This window comes from Oncorhynchus nerka, linkage group LG23 (genome assembly GCF_034236695.1).
Source record: "Oncorhynchus nerka isolate Pitt River linkage group LG23, Oner_Uvic_2.0, whole genome shotgun sequence".
Classification (NCBI taxonomy): Eukaryota; Metazoa; Chordata; class Actinopteri; order Salmoniformes; family Salmonidae; genus Oncorhynchus; species Oncorhynchus nerka.
In genome coordinates, this window is record NC_088418.1 from 59303274 (window position 1) to 59326763 (window position 23490).

The 23490-nt window shown below is 41.9% G+C and overlaps 1 protein-coding gene across 3 annotated transcripts in view; it reads left to right on the top strand.

Annotated features, from left to right (window-relative positions):
- anks1b (ankyrin repeat and sterile alpha motif domain containing 1B) overlaps positions 1-23490 on the top strand; it is a 414498-nt gene that overhangs the window by 135427 nt on the left and 255581 nt on the right. For 2 of the 3 annotated variants that reach the window (XM_065008369.1, XM_065008370.1), the window contains exon 6: positions 4230-4305. In XM_065008369.1, the coding sequence (XP_064864441.1) occupies positions 4230-4305 (76 nt within the window). Of the gene's footprint in view, positions 1-3446; positions 3695-4229; positions 4306-23490 lie in introns of those variants that run through there. The other variant, XM_065008371.1, reaches the window with a different exon arrangement.

Consider the following 23490-nt stretch of genomic DNA (forward strand, 5'->3'; position numbering starts at 1 on the left):
ATTAATCAACATTTTATTTTTTTCTGGTAATGAAACTAATTTACCGACATCGGTTCAGGTTTTTTTAGTTCAGGTTTTTTTGTGAGTCTAACATGCCGTTTCTCTAGAGAGAAGTCAAATTATTCATGAGAGAAATCAAGTCGAACTATGTGGGACGCTGGGTAGTTGTGGTTTTCATTAAGCAAATATTCAACCTAGATCAGCACAGAAACATGGTAGTTAACTACAATGATCATAATCCATTGCGCAAGTTTTTTCCAGATCAGAGAGGAACAAGCAAAGCGAGAGGTCTCACTCTAGCCAAAATCTGTCCAAAATATGCCCAATACGTTTCTATGGGTTAATTTTGGACCTAAACTTGTCTCCTGCCTTCCCACCTTTGGGACAACAACACCCGTTGTTAGGGCGGAGACATGCGTCTCGTCATTGTAGACAGATCTCTGGATGGAGACAATAGAATATTTTCAATGTTCTGGCAATTGAATGTTCACTTTTTGGTTTTGGAATTTACATGAAAAAGCTCTATAGTCACTGTAAGGTCATTATTTCATAATACATTTAAAATGGTGTAAAATACTTGTATGCTTAAGGAATTTTAATTATGAGATTTTTGTTGTTTTGAATTTGGCGCCCTGCATTTTCACTGGCTGTTGGCAGGGTAGGACGCTACCGTCCCAAATATCCCAGAGAGGTTAACCCAGAAGTCAGCAGCAACACCGAGGAAACACCGTTCGACTGACGTCCAAAGTCACCTTGAAGTAGTGCTGAGTGATTAGTGCTTTTTGAAGTCCCATTAACCTGTTGCGATGAGCAATCCCGTATCCGGGGGGGTAATTATAGCCTCAAGCTCATTACCATAACGCAACGTTAACTATTCATGAAAATCGCAAATGAAATGAAATAAATATATTGGCTCACAAGCTTAGCCTTTTGTTAACAACACTGTCATCTCAGATTTTCAAAAAATGCTTTTCAACCATAGCTACACAAGCATTTGTGTAAGAGTATTGATAGCTAGCATAGCATTAAGCCTAGCATTCAGCAGGCAACATTTTCACAAAAACAAGAAAAGCATTCAAATAAAATCATTTACCTTTGAAGAACTTCAGATGTTTTCAATGAGGACTCTCAGTTAGATAGCAAATGTTCAGTTTTTCCAAAAAGATTATTTGTGTAGGAGAAATCTCTCCGTTTTGTTCATCACGTTTGGCTAAGAAAAACCCCCGAAAATTCAGTCATTACAACGCAAACCTTTTTCCAAATTAACTCCATAATATCGACAGAAACATGGCAAACGTTGTTTAGAATCAATCCTCAAGGTGTTTTTCACATATCTATTCGATGATAAATCACTCGTTGCAGTTTGGTTTCTCCTCTGTTCAAAATGAAAAAATGCACGCACCTGGAGATTACGCAATAGTTTTGACGGAGGACACCGAGCGGACACCTGGTAAATGTAGTCTCTTATGGTCAATTTTCCAATGATATGCCTACAAATACGTCACAATGCTGAAAACACCTTGGGGAAACGACAGAAAGTGTAGGCTCATTCCTTGCGCATTCACAGCCATATAAAGAGACATTGGAACACAGCGCCTCCAAAATCTGGCTCACTTCCTGTATGAAATTTCATCTTGGTTTCGCCTGCAGCATTAGTTCTGTGGCACTCACAGACAATATCTTTTTGGAAACGTCAGAGTGTTTTCTTTCCAAAGCTGTCAATTATATGCATAGTCGAGCATCTTTTCGTGACAAAATATCTTGTTTAAAACGGGAACGTTTTTCATCCAAAAATGAAATACTGCCCCCAGAGGTTCAAGAGGTTAAAGATGAAATTCTCATTAATCCAGCCACAGTGTCTGATTTCAAAAAGGCTTTACAGCAAAAGCACCACAAACGATTATGTTAAGTCACCACCAAGTCACAGAAAAACACAGCCAAAGACAAAAAGCAGAAATATAGATAAAATGAATCACTAACCTTTGATGATCTTCATCAGATGACACTCATAGGACTTCATGTTACACAATACATGTATGTTTTGTTCAATAAAGTGTATATTTATATCCAAAAATCTAATTTTACATTGGCGTGTTATGTTCAGTAGTTCCAAAACATGCACTGATTTTGCATAGAGCCACATCAATTTACAGAAATACTCGTAATAAACATTGATAAAAGATACACTATTATACATGGAACTTTAGATAAACTTCTCCTTAATGCAACCTCTGTGTCAGATTTCAAAAAAACTTTACTGAAAAAGCATGCCATGCAATAATCTGAGTACGGCGCTCAGAGACCAAACAAGCCAAAAATATATCCACCATATTTTGCAGTCAACAGAAGTCAGAAATAACATTATAAATATTCACTTATCTTTGATGATCTTCATCAGAATGCACTCCCAGGAAGCCCAGTTCTACAATAAATGTTTGATTTGTTCTATAAAGTTCATATTCAAATAGCTCCTTTTGTTAGGGCTTTTGGTATTCAAATCCAAACGCGCGTGCAAGTCCAGCCGAAAGGTCGGACGAAAAGTCCAAAAGGTTATATTACAGGTCTTAGAAACATGTCAAACGAAGTATAGAATCAATCTTTAGGATGTTCTTAACATACATCTACAATAATGTTCCAACTGGAGAATTCCTTTGTCTGTAGAAAACCAATGGAATGCAAGCTAACTTTCACCTGACCGCGCGTCACGAGCTCGTGGCAATCTGCCAGACACCTGGCTCAATCCACTCTCATTCGGCCCCCCTTTACAGTAGAAGCCTCAAACAAAGTTCTAAAGACTGTTGACATTAGGGAGTGTAACATGACCAATATCCCACTGTATCTTCGATAGGCTATGAGTTGAAAACCTACAAACCTCAGATTTCCCACTTCCTGGTTGGATTTTTCTCTGGTTTTTGCCTGCCATATGAGTTCTGTTATAGTCACAGACATCATTCAAACAGTTTTTAGAAACTTCAGAGTGTTTTCTATCCAAATCTACTAATTATATGCATATTTTAGCTTTTATGGCTGAGTAGCAGGCAGTTTACTCTGGGAACCTTATTCAACCAAGCTACTCAATACTGCCCCCCAGTCACCAAGAAGTTAAGCGAGCACTGTGTTAAGAATTAGCGCGTCTAGGTGGGTCATGTTTCAGAGTTGCAGCGATGAAACAAGGTCATAACTAGCAATGGGAGAACATTTGGTAAAATAAAGCACCAAAACAAAACCCCCCTCAGTCTTCAGTCAAACAGACTGTCTTCGTTGTGAATAGATTTCCTCATTTTCCAGTGACATCACCAACTAATCGCCATGGGAAACGACACAGGAAGGGGTTTGAGGGGGGAAGTGGGGGAGGGTCTGCCGGTTTGGTTTCCTGTCCCTCGATGTATGCGTGTGTGCTCCCTCCAAACTCATCGCCCAGTCACCTCTAGTTCCATGTCACCGTGGGTTGTGAAGCTTTCCGTCTTTTCTCGATTTGGATCTTTTACGTTCCTGTTTTTGATCTGGTCTTCTGGATTCTGTGGTATTGGATGATCAGATGCCCTTTCATTGGCATGCTTTGACCTTTGAACTGTAAGGGTCAGTCAGACGCACCAGGATTAGTTGTGTTGGAACACAGGAGTGTCGATGTGTTGGATTTTTGGGGTCTTTCCTGGCTGCGTTGATAATACCTTGGTGATTGAGGAAAAACAAGGTATAGTGTGTGTGTGTGTGTACACACAGCATGCTTGTTGCAATTAGTCACAAGGCAGGAGCCTGGCTGGGTGTTATTGTGAGAGATCCAGCTAAGGTCAGAGGTACTGAAACACACAGGGGGTGTGTGGTTTTAAAATGCTTGTCTAAGTAATCACAGTTACTGTACACTAAATCTTTGACAACTATGGAAATTCAAGATGGCGCCCACAAGTTGATGTCCCCTCCCACAGTTTCTCTGCATTGCATCATGCCACCAATAGACCAATGTATTCTACAAGGCCTAATGCCACTAGCATCCAGGCCATATGGAGAGGGAATGGGATGTTCCCACAATGCGACTCTGTGTACAAAGAGTTTTCTTGGGCGATGTCTTAAAATCAATATTTTCTTTCTCTCTCCCACATCACTCCCCCCTCTCTTGCCCTCTATTATTTGGTCTCCTTCTCGCTCTCTTACCCTCCCCCATCTCTTTACCTCTCTCTCTCTCTCTCTCTCTCTCTCTCTCTCTCTCTCTCTCTCTCTCTCTCTCTCAGACGGAGAATGGCAGTGCTCTCCACGAGGCAGCTCTCTATGGGAAGATGGATGTGGTTCGTCTGCTGCTAGACTCAGGTGGGTGGCATGAGAGAGTCCATGTACCCCCTTCCCTCATACCTCTGTCCCTCTTCTTATGTGTATGTAAACCTGTCCCCTGTGTTTACCCCCTCATACCTCTGTTCCTGTTCTTATGTGCATGTTAACCTGTCCCCTGTGTTTACCCCCCCCCATACCTCTGTTCCTGTTCTTATGTGCATGTTAACCTGTCCCCTGTGTTTACCCCCCCATACCTCTGTTCCTGTTCTTATGTGCATGTAAACCTGTCCCCTGTGTTTACCCCCCTCATACCTCTGTTCCTATTCCTGTTCTTATGTGTATGTAAACCTGTCCCTGTGTTTACCCCCTCATACCTCTGTTCCTGTTCTTATGTGCATGTAAACCTGTCCCCTGTGTTTACCCCCCCATACCTCTGTTCCTGTTCTTATGTGCATGTAAACCTGTCCCCTGTGTTTACCTCCTCATACCTCTGTTCCTGTTCTTATGTGCATGTAAACCTGTCCCCTGTGTTTACCCCCCCCTCATACCTCTGTTCCTATTCCTGTTCTTATGTGCATGTAAACCTGTCCCCTGTGTTTACCCCCCTCACACCTTTGTTCCAAAGTGTGCAAAGACAATGGTTGCTCTCGTTCACCCTGAGCTCATGGAGCCCGCCACTGTTATATCCTCTTTGTCCTCACACTTGTAGAGCTCAGCATAGAACTCTACTGCCCTCTTTCTAATTTCTCTAGGGCTAGGGAGCTCCTGTCCAACAGCTGATTTGGAAAATAATCATTAATCTTTGTACATTCTTTTTCTCTGAACCAAAGATAAATTGAAACTTACTTCTCACTAATGCCCCATGTGCTCTGATACCCAGCAGGTCTGCCAATGCAGCTTTTTTTAAATCTTGAGGGCCTGAGTATGACCTCGATCTCCTGTGGTCTCAACTAATGTCAGGACTTCCACTATTTCAGACTCAGGGGTGTTCATTGATCTGGTGATGTCTGTGGTGACATTCATTGTGTATTGATTACAGAATTGTTGAAACCTTGATTTTCTTTATATCCCACCACTGTTGGAGGGATACAAAACTGGCCTTTTGAGACCTCCACCTCTCCCAGAAAAAACTAAAACATTTCCTGAAGTGACCATCACTCAATAAAGTGATATTAAAATGTCAGTATGCACTTTTGGGTTTTACAGCATTAATGTACACCACCTCTGTTACTAAACAATGATCACAAAAACCCACTGGGGTTATCATGGAGAGAGAAGGGGACAGTAGTTGATATGTGGAGAGAGAGACAGTAGTTGATATGTAGAGGGAGAGAGAGTAGATTATATATATAGAGAGAGAGACAGTAGTTGATATGTAGAGAGAGAGACAGTAGTTGATATGTAGAGGGAGAGAGAGTAGATGATATATATATATATAGAGAGAGACAGTAGTTGATATGTAGAGGGAGAGAGAGTAGATGATCTAGAGAGAGAGAGACAGGAGTTGATATGTAGAGGGAGAGAGAGTAGATGATATGTAGAGAGAGACAGTAGTTGATACGTAGAGGGAGAGAGAGTAGATGATATGTAGAGAGAGAGACAGCAGTTGATACGTAGAGGGAGAGAGAGTAGATGATATGTAGAGAGAGACAGTAGTTGATATGTAGAGGGAGAGAGAGTAGATGATATGGAGAGAGAGAGACAGTAGTTGATATGTAGAGGGAGAGAGAGTAGATGATATGGAGAGAGAGAGACAGCAGTTGATACGTAGAGGGAGAGAGAGTAGATGATATGTAGAGAGAGACAGTAGTTGATATGTAGAGGGAGAGAGAGTAGATGATATGGAGAGAGAGACAGTAGTTGATACGTAGAGGGAGAGAGAGTAGATGATATATATATAGAGAGAGACAGTAGTTGATGTGTAGAGAGAGAGACAGTAGTTGATATGTAGAGGGAGAGAGAGTAGATGATATATAGAGAGAGAGACAGTAGTTGATACGTAGAGGGGGAGAGAGTAGATGATATGGAGAGAGAGAGAGAGACAGTAGTTGATATGTAGAGGGAGAGAGAGTAGATGATATGGAGAGAGAGACAGTAGTTGATATGTAGAGGGAGAGAGAGTAGATGATATGGAGAGAGAGAGACAGTAGATGATATGTAGAGAGAGACAGTAGTTGATATGTAGAGGGAGAGAGAGTAGATGATATGGAGAGAGAGACAGTAGTTGATACGTAGAGGGAGAGAGAGTAGATGATATGGAGAGAGAGACAGTAGTTGATACGTAGAGGGGGAGAGAGTAGATGATATGGAGAGAGAGAGAGAGAGAGACAGTAGATGATATGGAGAGAGAGAGAGAGTAGATGATATGGAGAGAGAGACAGTAGTTGATACGTAGAGGGAGAGAGAGTAGATGATATGGAGAGAGAGACAGTAGTTGATATGTAGAGGGAGAGAGAGTAGATGATATGGAGAGAGAGACAGTAGTTGGTGCGTAGAGGGAGAGAGAGTAGATGATATGTAGAGAGAGAGACAGTAGTTGATACGTAGAGGGAGAGAGAGTAGATGATATGGAGAGAGAGACAGTAGTTGATATGTAGAGGGAGAGAGAGTAGATGATATGGAGAGAGAGAGACAGCAGTTGATACGTAGAGGGAGAGAGAGTAGATGATATGTAGAGAGAGACAGTAGTTGATATGTAGAGGGAGAGAGAGTAGATGATATGGAGAGAGAGAGACAGTAGTTGATACGTAGAGGGAGAGAGAGTAGATGATATGGAGAGAGAGACAGTAGTTGATACGTAGAGGGAGAGAGAGTAGATGATATGGAGAGAGAGAGACAGTAGTTGATATGTAGAGGGAGAGAGAGTAGATGATATGGAGAGAGAGACAGTAGTTGATACGTAGAGGGAGAGAGAGTAGATGATATATATATAGAGAGAGACAGTAGTTGATATGTAGAGAGAGAGACAGTAGTTGATATGTAGAGGGAGAGAGAGTAGATGATATATAGAGAGAGAGACAGTAGTTGATACGTAGAGGGGGAGAGAGTAGATGATATGGAGAGAGAGACAGTAGTTGATATGTAGAGGGAGAGAGAGTAGATGATATGTAGAGAGAGACAGTAGTTGATATGTAGAGGGAGAGAGAGTAGATGATATGGAGAGAGAGAGACAGTAGTTGATACGTAGAGGGAGAGAGAGTAGATGATATGGAGAGAGAGACAGTAGTTGATATGTAGAGGGAGAGAGAGTAGATGATATGGAGAGAGAGAGACAGTAGTTGATATGTAGAGGGAGAGAGAGTAGATGATATGGAGAGAGAGACAGTAGTTGATACGTAGAGGGAGAGAGAGTAGATGATATATATATAGAGAGACAGTAGTTGATATGTAGAGAGAGAGACAGTAGTTGATATGTAGAGGGAGAGAGAGTAGATGATATATAGAGAGAGAGACAGTAGTTGATACGTAGAGGGGGAGAGAGTAGATGATATGGAGAGAGAGAGACAGTAGTTGATATGTAGAGGGAGAGAGAGTAGATGATATGGAGAGAGAGAGACAGTAGTTGATATGTAGAGGGAGAGAGAGTAGATGATATGTAGAGAGAGACAGTAGTTGATATGTAGAGGGAGAGAGAGTAGATGATATGGAGAGAGAGAGACAGTAGTTGATACGTAGAGGGAGAGAGAGTAGATGATATGGAGAGAGAGACAGTAGTTGATATGTAGAGGGAGAGAGATTAGATGATATGGAGAGAGAGAGACAGTAGTTGATACGTAGAGGGAGAGAGAGTAGATGTTATGGAGAGAGAGACAGTAGTTGATACGTAGAGGGAGAGAGAGTAGATGATATGGAGAGAGAGAGACAGTAGTTGATATGTAGAGGGAGAGAGAGTAGATGATATGGAGAGAGAGAGACAGCAGTTGATACGTAGAGGGAGAGAGAGTAGATGATATGTAGAGAGAGACAGTAGTTGATATGTAGAGGGAGAGAGAGTAGATGATATGGAGAGAGAGACAGTAGTTGATACGTAGAGGGAGAGAGAGTAGATGATATATATATAGAGAGAGACAGTAGTTGATATGTAGAGAGAGACAGTAGTTGATATGTAGAGGGAGAGAGAGTAGATGATATATAGAGAGACAGTAGTTGATACGTAGAGGGGAGAGAGTAGATGATATGGAGAGAGAGAGAGAGAGAGACAGTAGTTTATATGTAGAGGGAGAGAGAGTAGATGATATGGAGAGAGAGACAGTAGTTGATATGTAGAGGGAGAGAGAGTAGATGATATGGAGAGAGAGACAGTAGATGATATGTAGAGAGAGACAGTAGTTGATATGTAGAGGGAGAGAGAGTAGATGATATGGAGAGAGAGAGACAGTAGATGATATGGAGAGAGAGACAGTAGTTGATATGTAGAAGGAGAGAGAGTAGATGATATGGAGAGAGAGACAGTAGTTGATATGTAGAGGGAGAGAGAGTAGATGATATGGAGAGAGAGAGACAGCAGTTGATACGTAGAGGGAGAGAGAGTAGATGATATGGAGAGAGAGAGACAGTAGATGATATGTAGAGAGAGACAGTAGTTGATATGTAGAGGGAGAGAGAGTAGATGATATGGAGAGAGAGAGACTGTAGTTGATACGTAGAGGGAGAGAGAGTAGATGATATGGAGAGAGAGACAGTAGTTGATACGTAGAGGGAGAGAGAGTAGATGATATGGAGAGAGAGAGACAGTAGTTGATATGTAGAGAGAGAGACAGTAGTTGATATGTAGAGGGAGACAGTAGTTGATATGTAGAGGGAGAGAGAGTAGATGATATGGAGAGAGAGAGACAGTAGTTGATACGTAGAGGGAGAGAGAGTAGATGATATGGAGAGAGAGACAGTAGTTGATATGTAGAGGGAGAGAGATTAGATGATATGGAGAGAGAGAGACAGTAGTTGATACGTAGAGGAGAGAGAGTAGATGTTATGGAGAGAGAGACAGTAGTTGATACGTAGAGGAGAGAGAGTAGATGATATGGAGAGAGAGACAGTAGTTGATATGTAGAGGGAGAGAGAGTAGATGATATGGAGAGAGAGAGACAGCAGTTGATACGTAGAGGGAGAGAGATGATGATATGTAGAGAGAGACAGTAGTTGATATGTAGAGGGAGAGAGAGTAGATGATATGGAGAGAGAGACAGTAGTTGATACGTAGAGGAGAGAGAGTAGATGATATATATATAGAGAGAGACAGTAGTTGATATGTAGAGAGAGACAGTAGTTGATATGTAGAGGAGAGAGAGAGTAGATGATATATAGAGAGAGAGACAGTAGTTGATACGTAGAGGGGAGAGAGTAGATGATATGGAAGAGAGAGAGAGAGACAGTAGTTTATATGTAGAGGGAGAGAGAGTAGATGATATGGAGAGAGAGACAGTAGTTGATATGTAGAGGGAGAGAGAGTAGATGATATGGAGAGAGAGACAGTAGATGATATGTAGAGAGAGACAGTAGTTGATATGTAGAGGAGAGAGAGTAGATGATATGGAGAGAGAGAGACAGTAGATGATATGGAGAGAGAGACAGTAGTTGATATGTAGAAGGAGAGAGAGTAGATGATATGGAGAGAGAGACAGTAGTTGATATGTAGAGGGAGAGAGAGTAGATGATATGGAGAGAGAGAGACAGCAGTTGATACGTAGAGGGAGAGAGAGTAGATGATATGGAGAGAGAGAGACAGTAGATGATATGTAGAGAGAGACAGTAGTTGATATGTAGAGGAGAGAGAGTAGATGATATGGAGAGAGAGAGACTGTAGTTGATACGTAGAGGGAGAGAGAGTAGATGATATGGAGAGAGAGACAGTAGTTGATACGTAGAGGGAGAGAGTAGATGATATGGAGAGAGAGAGACAGTAGTTGATATGTAGAGAGAGAGACAGTAGTTGATATGTAGAGGAGAGAGAGTAGATGATATATAGAGAGAGAGACAGTAGTTGATACGTAGAGGGGAGAGAGTAGATGATATGGAGAGAGAGAGAGAGACAGTAGTTGATATGTAGAGGGAGAGAGAGTAGATGATATGGAGAGAGAGAGACAGTAGTTGATATGTAGAGGGAGAGAGAGTAGATGATATGTAGAGAGAGACAGTAGTTGATATGTAGAGAGAGAGAGTAGATGATATGGAGAGAGAGAGACAGTAGTTGATACGTAGAGGGAGAGAGAGAGATGATATGTAGAGAGAGACAGTAGTTGATACGTAGAGGGAGAGAGAGTAGATGTTATGGAGAGAGAGACAGTAGTTGATACGTAGAGGGAGAGAGAGTAGATGATATGGAGAGAGAGAGACAGTAGTTGATAAGTAGAGGAGAGAGAGTAGATGATATGGAGAGAGAGAGACAGTAGTTGATACGTAGAGGGAGAGAGAGTAGATGATATGGAGAGAGAGAGACAGTAGTTGATACGTGGAGGAGAGAGAGTAGATGATATGTAGAGAGAGACAGTAGTTGATACGTAGAGGGAGAGAGAGTACATGATCTAGAGAGAGAGAGACAGGAGTTGATATGTAGAGGAGAGAGAGTAGATGTTATATATATATATATATAGAGAGAGAGACAGTAGTTGATATGTAGAGAGAAAGAGAGTAGATGATATATAGAGAGAGACAGTAGTTGATACGTAGAGGGGGAGAGAGTAGATGATATGGAGAGAGAGAGAGAGAGACAGTAGTTGATACGTAGAGGGGGAGAGAGTAGATGATATGGAGAGAGAGAGAGACAGTAGTTGATACGTAGAGGGAGAGAGAGTAGATGATATAGAGAGAGAGAGACAGGAGTTGATACGTAGAGGGAGAGAGAGTAGATGATATGGAGAGAGAGACAGTAGTTGATACGTAGAGGGAGAGAGAGTAGATGATATGGAGAGAGAGACAGTAGTTGATACGTAGAGGGAGAGAGAGTAGATGATATGGAGAGAGAGAGACAGTAGTTGATATGTAGAGGGAGAGAGAGTAGATGATATGGAGAGAGAGACAGTAGTTGATATGTAGAGGGAGAGAGAGTAGATGATATGGAGAGAGAGAGACAGTAGTTGATACGTAGAGGGAGAGAGAGTAGATGATATGGAGAGAGAGAGAGACAGTAGTTGATATGTAGAGGAGAGAGAGTAGATGATATGGAGAGAGAGACAGTAGTTGATATGTAGAGAGAGAGTAGATGATATGGAGAGAGAGAGACAGTAGTTGATACGTAGAGGAGAGAGAGTAGATGATATGGAGAGAGAGACAGTAGTTGATACGTAGAGGGAGAGAGAGTAGATGATATGGAGAGAGAGACAGTAGTTGATACGTAGAGGGAGAGAGAGTAGATGATATGGAGAGAGAGAGACAGTAGTTGATATGTAGAGAGAGAGACAGTAGTTGATATGTAGAGGGAGAGAGAGTAGATGATATATAGAGAGAGAGACAGTAGTTGATACGTAGAGGGGGAGAGAGTAGATGATATGGAGAGAGAGAGAGAGAGAGACAGTAGTTGATATGTAGAGGGAGAGAGAGTAGATGATATGGAGAGAGAGAGACAGTAGTTGATATGTAGAGGGAGAGAGAGTAGATGATATGTAGAGAGAGACAGTAGTTGATATGTAGAGGGAGAGAGAGTAGATGATATGGAGAGAGAGAGACAGTAGTTGATACGTAGAGGGAGAGAGAGTAGATGATATGTAGAGAGAGACAGTAGTTGATACGTAGAGGGAGAGAGAGTAGATGTTATGGAGAGAGAGACAGTAGTTGATACGTAGAGGGAGAGAGAGTAGATGATATGGAGAGAGAGAGACAGTAGTTGATACGTAGAGGGAGAGAGAGTAGATGATATGGAGAGAGAGAGACAGTAGTTGATACGTAGAGGGAGAGAGAGAGATGATATGGAGAGAGAGAGACAGTAGTTGATACGTAGAGGGAGAGAGTAGATGATATGTAGAGAGAGACAGTAGTTGATACGTAGAGGGGAGAGAGAGTACATGATCTAGAGAGAGAGAGACAGGAGTTGATATGTAGAGGAGAGAGAGTAGATGTTATATATATATATATATAGAGAGAGAGACAGTAGTTGATATGTAGAGAGAGAGAGAGTAGATGATATATAGAGAGAGAGACAGTAGTTGATACGTAGAGGGGAGAGAGTAGATGATATGGAGAGAGAGAGAGAGAGAGACAGTAGTTGATACGTAGAGGGGAGAGAGTAGATGATATGGAGAGAGAGAGACAGTAGTTGATACGTAGAGGGAGAGAGAGTAGATGATATAGAGAGAGAGAGACAGGAGTTGATACGTAGAGGAGAGAGAGTAGATGATATGGAGAGAGAGACAGTAGTTGATATGTAGAGGGAGAGAGAGTAGATGATATGGAGAGAGAGACAGTAGTTGATACGTAGAGGGAGAGAGAGTAGATGATATGGAGAGAGAGACAGTAGTTGATATGTAGAGGGAGAGAGTAGATGATATGGAGAGAGAGACAGTAGTTGATATGTAGAGGGAGAGAGAGTAGATGATATGGAGAGAGAGAGACAGTAGTTGATACGTAGAGGGAGAGAGAGTAGATGATATGGAGAGAGAGAGACAGTAGTTGATATGTAGAGGAGAGAGAGTAGATGATATGGAGAGAGAGACAGTAGTTGATATGTAGAGGAGAGAGAGTAGATGATATGGAGAGAGAGAGACAGTAGTTGATACGTAGAGGGAGAGAGAGTAGATGATATGGAGAGAGAGAGACAGTAGTTGATACGTAGAGGGAGAGAGAGTAGATGATATGGAGAGAGAGAGAGACAGTAGTTGATATGTAGAGGAGAGAGAGTAGATGATATGGAGAGACAGTAGTTGATATGTAGAGGAGAGAGAGTAGATGATATGGAGAGAGAGAGACAGTAGTTGATATGTAGAGGAGAGAGAGTAGATGATATGGAGAGAGACAGTAGTTGATACGTAGAGGAGAGAGAGTAGATGATATGGAGAGAGAGACAGTAGTTGATATGTAGAGGGAGAGAGAGTAGATGATATGGAGAGAGAGACAGTAGTTGATACGTAGAGGGAGAGAGAGTAGATGATATGGAGAGAGAGACAGTAGTTGATATGTAGAGGGAGAGAGAGTAGATGATATGGAGAGAGAGAGACAGTAGTTCATATGTAGAGGGAGAGAGAGTAGATGATATATATATAGAGAGAGACAGTAGTTGATATGTAGAGGGAGAGAGAGTAGATGATATGGAGAGAGAGACAGTAGTTGATACGTAGAGGGAGAGAGAGTAGATGATATGGAGAGAGAGAGACAGCAGTTGATACGTAGAGGGAGAGAGAGTAGATGATATGTAGAGAGAGACAGTAGTTGATATGTAGAGGAGAGAGAGTAGATGATATGGAGAGAGAGACAGTAGTTGATACGTAGAGGAGAGAGAGTAGATGATATATATATAGAGAGAGACAGTAGTTGATATGTAGAGAGAGACAGTAGTTGATATGTAGAGGAGAGAGAGTAGATGATATATAGAGAGAGAGACAGTAGTTGATACGTAGAGGGGAGAGAGTAGATGATATGGAGAGAGAGAGAGAGAGAGACAGTAGTTTATATGTAGAGGGAGAGAGTAGATGATATGGAGAGAGAGACAGTAGTTGATATGTAGAGGGAGAGAGAGTAGATGATATGGAGAGAGAGAGACAGTAGATGATATGTAGAGAGACAGTAGTTGATATGTAGAGGGAGAGAGAGTAGATGATATGGAGAGAGAGAGACAGTAGATGATATGGAGAGAGACAGTAGTTGATATGTAGAAGGAGAGAGAGTAGATGATATGTAGAGAGAGACAGTAGTTGATACGTAGAGGGAGAGAGAGTACATGATCTAGAGAGAGAGACAGGAGTTGATATGTAGAGGGAGAGAGAGTAGATGTTATATATATATATATATAGAGAGAGAGACAGTAGTTGATATGTAGAGAGAGAGAGAGTAGATGATATATAGAGAGAGACAGTAGTTGATACGTAGAGGGGGAGAGAGTAGATGATATGGAGAGAGAGAGAGAGAGAGAGACAGTAGTTGATACGTAGAGGGGGAGAGAGTAGATGATATGGAGAGAGAGAGAGACAGTAGTTGATACGTAGAGGGAGAGAGAGTAGATGATATAGAGAGAGAGAGACAGGAGTTGATACGTAGAGGGAGAGAGAGTAGATGATATGGAGAGAGAGACAGTAGTTGATACGTAGAGGGAGAGAGAGTAGATGATATGGAGAGAGAGAGAGACAGTAGTTGATATGTAGAGGGAGAGAGAGTAGATGATATGGAGAGAGAGAGACAGTAGTTGATACGTAGAGGGAGAGAGAGTAGATGATATGTAGAGAGAGACAGTAGTTGATACGTAGAGGGAGAGAGAGTAGATGTTATGGAGAGAGAGACAGTAGTTGATACGTAGAGGGAGAGAGAGTAGATGATATGGAGAGAGAGAGACAGTAGTTGATACGTAGAGGGAGAGAGAGTAGATGATATGGAGAGAGAGAGACAGTAGTTGATACGTAGAGGGAGAGAGAGTAGATGATATGGAGAGAGAGAGACAGTAGTTGATACGTAGAGGGAGAGAGAGTAGATGATATGGAGAGAGAGACAGTAGTTGATACGTAGAGGGAGAGAGAGTAGATGATATGGAGAGAGAGACAGTAGTTGATACGTAGAGGGAGAGAGAGTAGATGATATGGAGAGAGAGAGACAGTAGTTGATATGTAGAGGGAGAGAGAGTAGATGATATGGAGAGAGAGACAGTAGTTGATATGTAGAGGGAGAGAGAGTAGATGATATGGAGAGAGAGAGACAGTAGTTGATACGTAGAGGGAGAGAGAGAGTAGATGATATGGAGAGAGAGAGAGACAGTAGTTGATATGTAGAGGGAGAGAGAGTAGATGATTTGGAGAGAGAGACAGTAGTTGATATGTAGAGGGAGAGAGAGTAGATGATATGGAGAGAGAGAGACAGTAGTTGATACGTAGAGGGAGAGAGAGTAGATGATATGGAGAGAGAGAGACAGTAGTTGATACGTAGAGGGAGAGAGAGTAGATGATATGGAGAGAGAGAGAGACAGTAGTTGATATGTAGAGGGAGAGAGAGTAGATGATATGGAGAGAGAGACAGTAGTTGATATGTAGAGGGAGAGAGAGTAGATGATATGGAGAGAGAGAGACAGTAGTTGATATGTAGAGGGAGAGAGAGTAGATGATATGGAGAGAGAGACAGTAGTTGATACGTAGAGGGAGAGAGAGTAGATGATATGGAGAGAGAGACAGTAGTTGATATGTAGAGGGAGAGAGAGTAGATGATATGGAGAGAGAGACAGTAGTTGATATGTAGAGGGAGAGAGAGTAGATGATATGGAGAGAGAGACAGTAGTTGATACGTAGAGGGAGAGAGAGTAGATGATATGGAGAGAGAGAGACAGTAGTTGATATGTAGAGGGAGAGAGAGTAGATGATATGGAGAGAGAGAGACAGTAGTTGATATGTAGAGGGAGAGAGAGTAGATGATATATATATAGAGAGAGACAGTAGTTGATATGTAGAGGGAGAGAGAGTAGATGATATGGAGAGAGAGACAGTAGTTGATACGTAGAGGGAGAGAGAGTAGATGATATGGAGAGAGAGAGACAGCAGTTGATACGTAGAGGGAGAGAGAGTAGATGATATGTAGAGAGAGACAGTAGTTGATATGTAGAGGGAGAGAGTAGATGATATGGAGAGAGACAGTAGTTGATACGTAGAGGGAGAGAGAGTAGATGATATATATATAGAGAGAGACAGTAGTTGATATGTAGAGAGAGAGACAGTAGTTGATATGTAGAGGGAGAGAGAGTAGAGATGATATATAGAGAGAGAGACAGTAGTTGATACGTAGAGGGGAGAGAGTACATGATATGGAGAGAGAGAGAGAGACAGTAGTTTATATGTAGAGGGAGAGAGAGTAGATGATATGGAGAGAGAGACAGTAGTTGATATGTAGAGGAGAGAGAGTAGATGATATGGAGAGAGAGAGACAGTAGATGATATGTAGAGAGAGACAGTAGTTGATATGTAGAGGGAGAGAGAGTAGATGATATGGAGAGAGAGAGACAGTAGATGATATGGAGAGAGAGACAGTAGTTGATATGTAGAAGGAGAGAGAGTAGATGATATGGAGAGAGAGACAGTAGTTGATATGTAGAGGGAGAGAGTAGATGATATGGAGAGAGAGAGACAGCAGTTGATACGTAGAGGGAGAGAGAGTAGATGATATGGAGAGAGAGAGACAGTAGATGATATGTAGAGAGAGACAGTAGTTGATATGTAGAGGGAGAGAGAGTAGATGATATGGAGAGAGAGAGACAGTAGTTGATACGTAGAGGGAGAGAGAGTAGATGATATGGAGAGAGAGACAGTAGTTGATACGTAGAGGGAGAGAGAGTAGATGATATGGAGAGAGAGAGACAGTAGTTGATATGTAGAGAGAGAGACAGTAGTTGATATGTAGAGGGAGAGAGAGTAGATGATATATAGAGAGAGAGACAGTAGTTGATACGTAGAGGAGAGAGTAGATGATATGGAGAGAGAGAGAGAGAGACAGTAGTTGATATGTAGAGGGAGAGAGAGTAGATGATATGGAGAGAGAGAGACAGTAGTTGATATGTAGAGGGAGAGAGAGTAGATGATATGTAGAGAGAGACAGTAGTTGATATGTAGAGGGAGAGAGAGTAGATGATATGGAGAGAGAGAGACAGTAGTTGATACGTAGAGGGAGAGAGAGTAGATGATATGTAGAGAGAGACAGTAGTTGATACGTAGAGGGAGAGAGAGTAGATGTTATGGAGAGAGAGACAGTAGTTGATACGTAGAGGGAGAGAGAGTAGATGATATGGAGAGAGAGAGACAGTAGTTGATACGTAGAGGGAGAGAGAGTAGATGATATGGAGAGAGAGAGACAGTAGTTGATACGTAGAGGGAGAGAGAGTAGATGATATGGAGAGAGAGAGACAGTAGTTGATACGTAGAGGGAGAGAGAGTAGATGATATGTAGAGAGAGACAGTAGTTGATACGTAGAGGGAGAGAGAGTACATGATCTAGAGAGAGAGAGACAGGAGTTGATATGTAGAGGGAGAGAGAGTAGATGTTATATATATATATATATAGAGAGAGAGACAGTAGTTGATATGTAGAGAGAGAGAGAGTAGATGATATATAGAGAGAGAGACAGTAGTTGATACGTAGAGGGGGAGAGAGTAGATGATATGGAGAGAGAGAGAGAGAGAGAGACAGTAGTTGATACGTAGAGGGGGAGAGAGTAGATGATATGGAGAGAGAGAGAGACAGTAGTTGATACGTAGAGGGAGAGAGAGTAGATGATATAGAGAGAGAGAGACAGGAGTTGATACGTAGAGGGAGAGAGAGTAGATGATATGGAGAGAGAGACAGTAGTTGATACGTAGAGGGAGAGAGAGTAGATGATATGGAGAGAGAGACAGTAGTTGATACGTAGAGGGAGAGAGAGTAGATGATATGGAGAGAGAGAGACAGTAGTTGATATGTAGAGGAGAGAGAGTAGATGATATGGAGAGAGAGACAGTAGTTGATATGTAGAGGAGAGAGAGTAGATGATATGGAGAGAGAGAGAGACAGTAGTTGATACGTAGAGGGAGAGAGAGTAGATGATATGGAGAGAGAGAGAGACAGTAGTTGATATGTAGAGGGAGAGAGAGTAGATGATATGGAGAGAGAGACAGTAGTTGATATGTAGAGGGAGAGAGAGTAGATGATATGGAGAGAGAGAGACAGTAGTTGATACGTAGAGGGAGAGAGAGTAGATGATATGGAGAGAGAGAGACAGTAGTTGATACGTAGAGGGAGAGAGAGTAGATGATATGGAGAGAGAGAGAGACAGTAGTTGATATGTAGAGGGAGAGAGAGTAGATGATATGGAGAGAGAGACAGTAGTTGATATGTAGAGGGAGAGAGAGTAGATGATATGGAGAGAGAGAGACAGTAGTTGATATGTAGAGGGAGAGAGAGTAGATGATATGGAGAGAGAGACAGTAGTTGATACGTAGAGGGAGAGAGTAGATGATATGGAGAGAGAGACAGTAGTTGATATGTAGAGGGAGAGAGAGTAGATGATATGGAGAGAGAGACAGTAGTTGATACGTAGAGGAGAGAGAGTAGATGATATGGAGAGAGAGAGACAGTAGTTGATATGTAGAGGAGAGAGTAGATGATATGGAGAGAGAGACAGTAGTTCATATGTAGAGGGAGAGAGAGTAGATGATATATATATAGAGAGAGACAGTAGTTGATATGTAGAGGGAGAGAGAGTAGATGATATGTAGAGAGAGACAGTAGTTGATATGTAGAGGGAGAGAGAGTAGATGATATGGAGAGAGAGACAGTAGTTGATACGTAGAGGGAGAGAGAGTAGATGATATATATATAGAGAGAGACAGTAGTTGATATGTAGAGAGAGAGACAGTAGTTGATATGTAGAGGGAGAGAGAGTAGATGATATATAGAGAGAGAGACAGTAGTTGATACGTAGAGGGGGAGAGAGTAGATGATATGGAGAGAGAGAGAGAGAGAGACAGTAGTTTATATGTAGAGGGAGAGAGAGTAGATGATATGGAGAGAGAGACAGTAGTTGATATGTAGAGGGAGAGAGAGTAGATGATATGGAGAGAGAGAGACAGTAGATGATATGTAGAGAGAGACAGTAGTTGATATGTAGAGGGAGAGAGAGTAGATGATATGGAGAGAGAGAGACAGTAGATGATATGGAGAGAGAGACAGTAGTTGATATGTAGAAGGAGAGAGAGTAGATGATATGTAGAGAGAGACAGTAGTTGATACGTAGAGGGAGAGAGAGTACATGATCTAGAGAGAGAGAGACAGGAGTTGATATGTAGAGGGAGAGAGAGTAGATGTTATATATATATATATATAGAGAGAGAGACAGTAGTTGATACGTAGAGGGGGAGAGAGTAGATGATATGGAGAGAGAGAGAGAGAGAGAGACAGATTGACGTAGAGGGGAGAGAGTAGATGATATGGAGAGAGAGAGAGACAGTAGTTGATACGTAGAGGGAGAGAGAGTAGATGATATAGAGAGAGAGAGACAGGAGTTGATACGTAGAGGGAGAGAGAGTAGATGATATGGAGAGAGAGACAGTAGTTGATACGTAGAGGGAGAGAGAGTAGATGATATGGAGAGAGAGAGACAGTAGTTGATACGTAGAGGGAGAGAGAGTAGATGATATGGAGAGAGAGAGAGACAGTAGTTGATATGTAGAGGGAGAGAGAGTAGATGATATGGAGAGAGAGAGACAGTAGTTGATACGTAGAGGGAGAGAGAGTAGATGATATGTAGAGAGAGACAGTAGTTGATACGTAGAGGGAGAGAGAGTAGATGTTATGGAGAGAGAGACAGTAGTTGATACGTAGAGGGAGAGAGAGTAGATGATATGGAGAGAGAGAGACAGTAGTTGATACGTAGAGGGAGAGAGAGTAGATGATATGGAGAGAGAGAGACAGTAGTTGATACGTAGAGGGAGAGAGAGTAGATGATATGGAGAGAGAGAGACAGTAGTTGATACGTAGAGGGAGAGAGAGTAGATGATATGTAGAGAGAGACAGTAGTTGATACGTAGAGGGAGAGAGAGTACATGATCTAGAGAGAGAGAGACAGGAGTTGATATGTAGAGGGAGAGAGAGTAGATGTTATATATATATATATAGAGAGACAGTAGTTGATATGTAGAGAGAGAGAGAGTAGATGATATATAGAGAGAGAGACAGTAGTTGATACGTAGAGGGGGAGAGAGTAGATGATATGGAGAGAGAGAGAGAGAGAGAGACAGTAGTTGATACGTAGAGGGGGAGAGAGTAGATGATATGGAGAGAGAGAGAGACAGTAGTTGATACGTAGAGGGAGAGAGAGGATGATATAGAGAGAGAGAGACAGGAGTTGATACGTAGAGGGAGAGAGAGTAGATGATATGGAGAGAGAGACAGTAGTTGATACGTAGAGGGAGAGAGAGTAGATGATATGGAGAGAGAGACAGTAGTTGATACGTAGAGGGAGAGAGAGTAGATGATATGGAGAGAGAGAGACAGTAGTTGATATGTAGAGGGAGAGAGAGTAGATGATATGGAGAGAGAGACAGTAGTTGATATGTAGAGGAGAGAGAGTAGATGATATGGAGAGAGAGAGACAGTAGTTGATACGTAGAGGGAGAGAGAGAGTAGATGATATGGAGAGAGAGAGACAGTAGTTGATATGTAGAGGGAGAGAGAGTAGATGATATGGAGAGAGAGACAGTAGTTGATATGTAGAGGAGAGAGTAGATGATATGGAGAGAGAGAGACAGTAGTTGATACGTAGAGGAGAGAGAGTAGATGATATGGAGAGAGAGACAGTAGTTGATACGTAGAGGGAGAGAGAGTAGATGATATGGAGAGAGAGAGAGACAGTAGTTGATATGTAGAGGAGAGAGAGTAGATGATATGGAGAGAGAGACAGTAGTTGATATGTAGAGGGAGAGAGAGTAGATGATATGGAGAGAGAGAGACAGTAGTTGATATGTAGAGGGAGAGAGAGTAGATGATATGGAGAGAGACAGACAGTAGTTGATATGTAGAGGGAGAGAGAGTAGATGATATGGAGAGAGAGACAGTAGTTGATATGTAGAGGGAGAGAGAGTAGATGATATGGAGAGAGAGAGACAGTAGTTGATATGTAGAGGAGAGAGAGTAGATGATATGGAGAGAGAGACAGTAGTTGATATGTAGAGGGAGAGAGAGTAGATGATATGGAGAGAGACAGTAGTTGATACGTAGAGGGAGAGAGAGTAGATGATATGGAGAGAGAGACAGTAGTTGATATGTAGAGGGAGAGAGAGTAGATGATATGGAGAGAGAGAGACAGTAGTTGATATGTAGAGGAGAGAGAGTAGATGATATATATATAGAGAGAGACAGTAGTTGATATGTAGAGGAGAGAGTAGATGATATGGAGAGAGAGACAGTAGTTGATACGTAGAGGAGAGAGAGTAGATGATATGGAGAGAGAGAGAGACAGTAGTTGATATGTAGAGGAGAGAGAGTAGATGATATGGAGAGAGAGACAGTAGTTGATATGTAGAGGAGAGAGAGTAGATGATATGGAGAGAGAGAGACAGTAGTTGATATGTAGAGGAGAGAGAGTAGATGATATGGAGAGAGAGACAGTAGTTGATACGTAGAGGGAGAGAGAGTAGATGAGAGAGAGACAGTAGTTGATATGTAGAGGAGAGAGAGAGATGATGGAGAGAGACAGAGGACAGTAGTTGATATGTAGAGGAGAGAGAGTAGATGATATGGAGAGAGAGAGACAGTAGTTGATATGTAGAGGAGAGAGAGTAGATGATATATATATAGAGAGAGACAGTAGTTGATATGTAGAGGAGAGAGAGTAGATGATATGGAGAGAGAGACAGTAGTTGATACGTAGAGGGAGAGAGTAGATGATATGGAGAGAGAGAGACAGCAGTTGATACGTAGAGGGAGAGAGTAGATGATATGTAGAGAGAGACAGTAGTTGATATGTAGAGGGAGAGAGAGTAGATGATATGGAGAGAGAGACAGTAGTTGATACGTAGAGGGAGAGAGAGTAGATGATATATATATAGAGAGAGACAGTAGTTGATATGTAGAGAGACAGTAGTTGATATGTAGAGGGAGAGAGAGTAGATGATATATAGAGAGAGACAGTAGTTGATACGTAGAGGGGGAGAGAGTAGATGATATGGAGAGAGAGAGAGAGAGACAGTAGTTTATATGTAGAGGGAGAGAGAGTAGATGATATGGAGAGAGAGACAGTAGTTGATATGTAGAGGAGAGAGAGTAGATGATATGGAGAGAGAGACAGTAGATGATATGTAGAGAGAGACAGTAGTTGATATGTAGAGGAGAGAGAGAGATGATATGGAGAGAGAGAGACAGTAGATGATATGGAGAGAGAGACAGTAGTTGATATGTAGAAGGAGAGAGTAGATGATATGGAGAGAGAGACAGTAGTTGATACGTAGAGGGAGAGAGAGTAGATGATATGGAGAGAGAGACAGTAGTTGATACGTAGAGGAGAGAGAGTAGATGATATGGAGAGAGAGAGACAGTAGTTGATATGTAGAGGGAGAGAGAGTAGATGATATGGAGAGAGAGACAGTAGTTGATACGTAGAGGGAGAGAGAGTAGATGATATATATATAGAGAGAGACAGTAGTTGATATGTAGAGAGAGAGACAGTAGTTGATATGTAGAGGGAGAGAGAGTAGATGATATATAGAGAGAGAGACAGTAGTTGATACGTAGAGGGGGGAGAGAGTAGATGATATGGAGAGAGAGAGAGAGAGACAGTAGTTGATATGTAGAGGAGAGAGAGTAGATGATATGGAGAGAGAGAGACAGCAGTTGATACGTAGAGGGAGAGAGAGTAGATGATATGTAGAGAGAGACAGTAGTTGATATGTAGAGGGAGAGAGAGTAGATGATATGGAGAGAGAGAGAGACAGTAGTTGATATGTAGAGGGAGAGAGAGTAGATGATATGGAGAGAGAGACAGTAGTTGATATGTAGAGGAGAAGTAGATGATATGGAGAGAGAGAGACAGTAGTTGATACGTAGAGGGAGAGAGAGTAGATGATATGGAGAGAGAGACAGTAGTTGATACGTAGAGGGAGAGAGAGTAGATGATATGGAGAGAGAGAGAGACAGTAGTTGATATGTAGAGGGAGAGAGAGTAGATGATATGGAGAGAGAGACAGTAGTTGATATGTAGAGGGAGAGAGAGTAGATGATATGGAGAGAGAGACAGTAGTTGATATGTAGAGGGAGAGAGAGTAGATGATATGGAGAGAGAGACAGTAGTTGATACGTAGAGGGAGAGAGAGTAGATGATATGGAGAGAGAGACAGTAGTTGATATGTAGAGGGAGAGAGAGTAGATGATATGGAGAGAGAGACAGTAGTTGATATGTAGAGGGAGAGAGAGTAGATGATATGGAGAGAGAGACAGTAGTTGATACGTAGAGGGAGAGAGAGTAGATGATATGGAGAGAGAGAGACAGTAGTTGATATGTAGAGGGAGAGAGAGTAGATGATATGGAGAGAGAGAGACAGTAGTTGATATGTAGAGGGAGAGAGAGTAGATGATATATATATA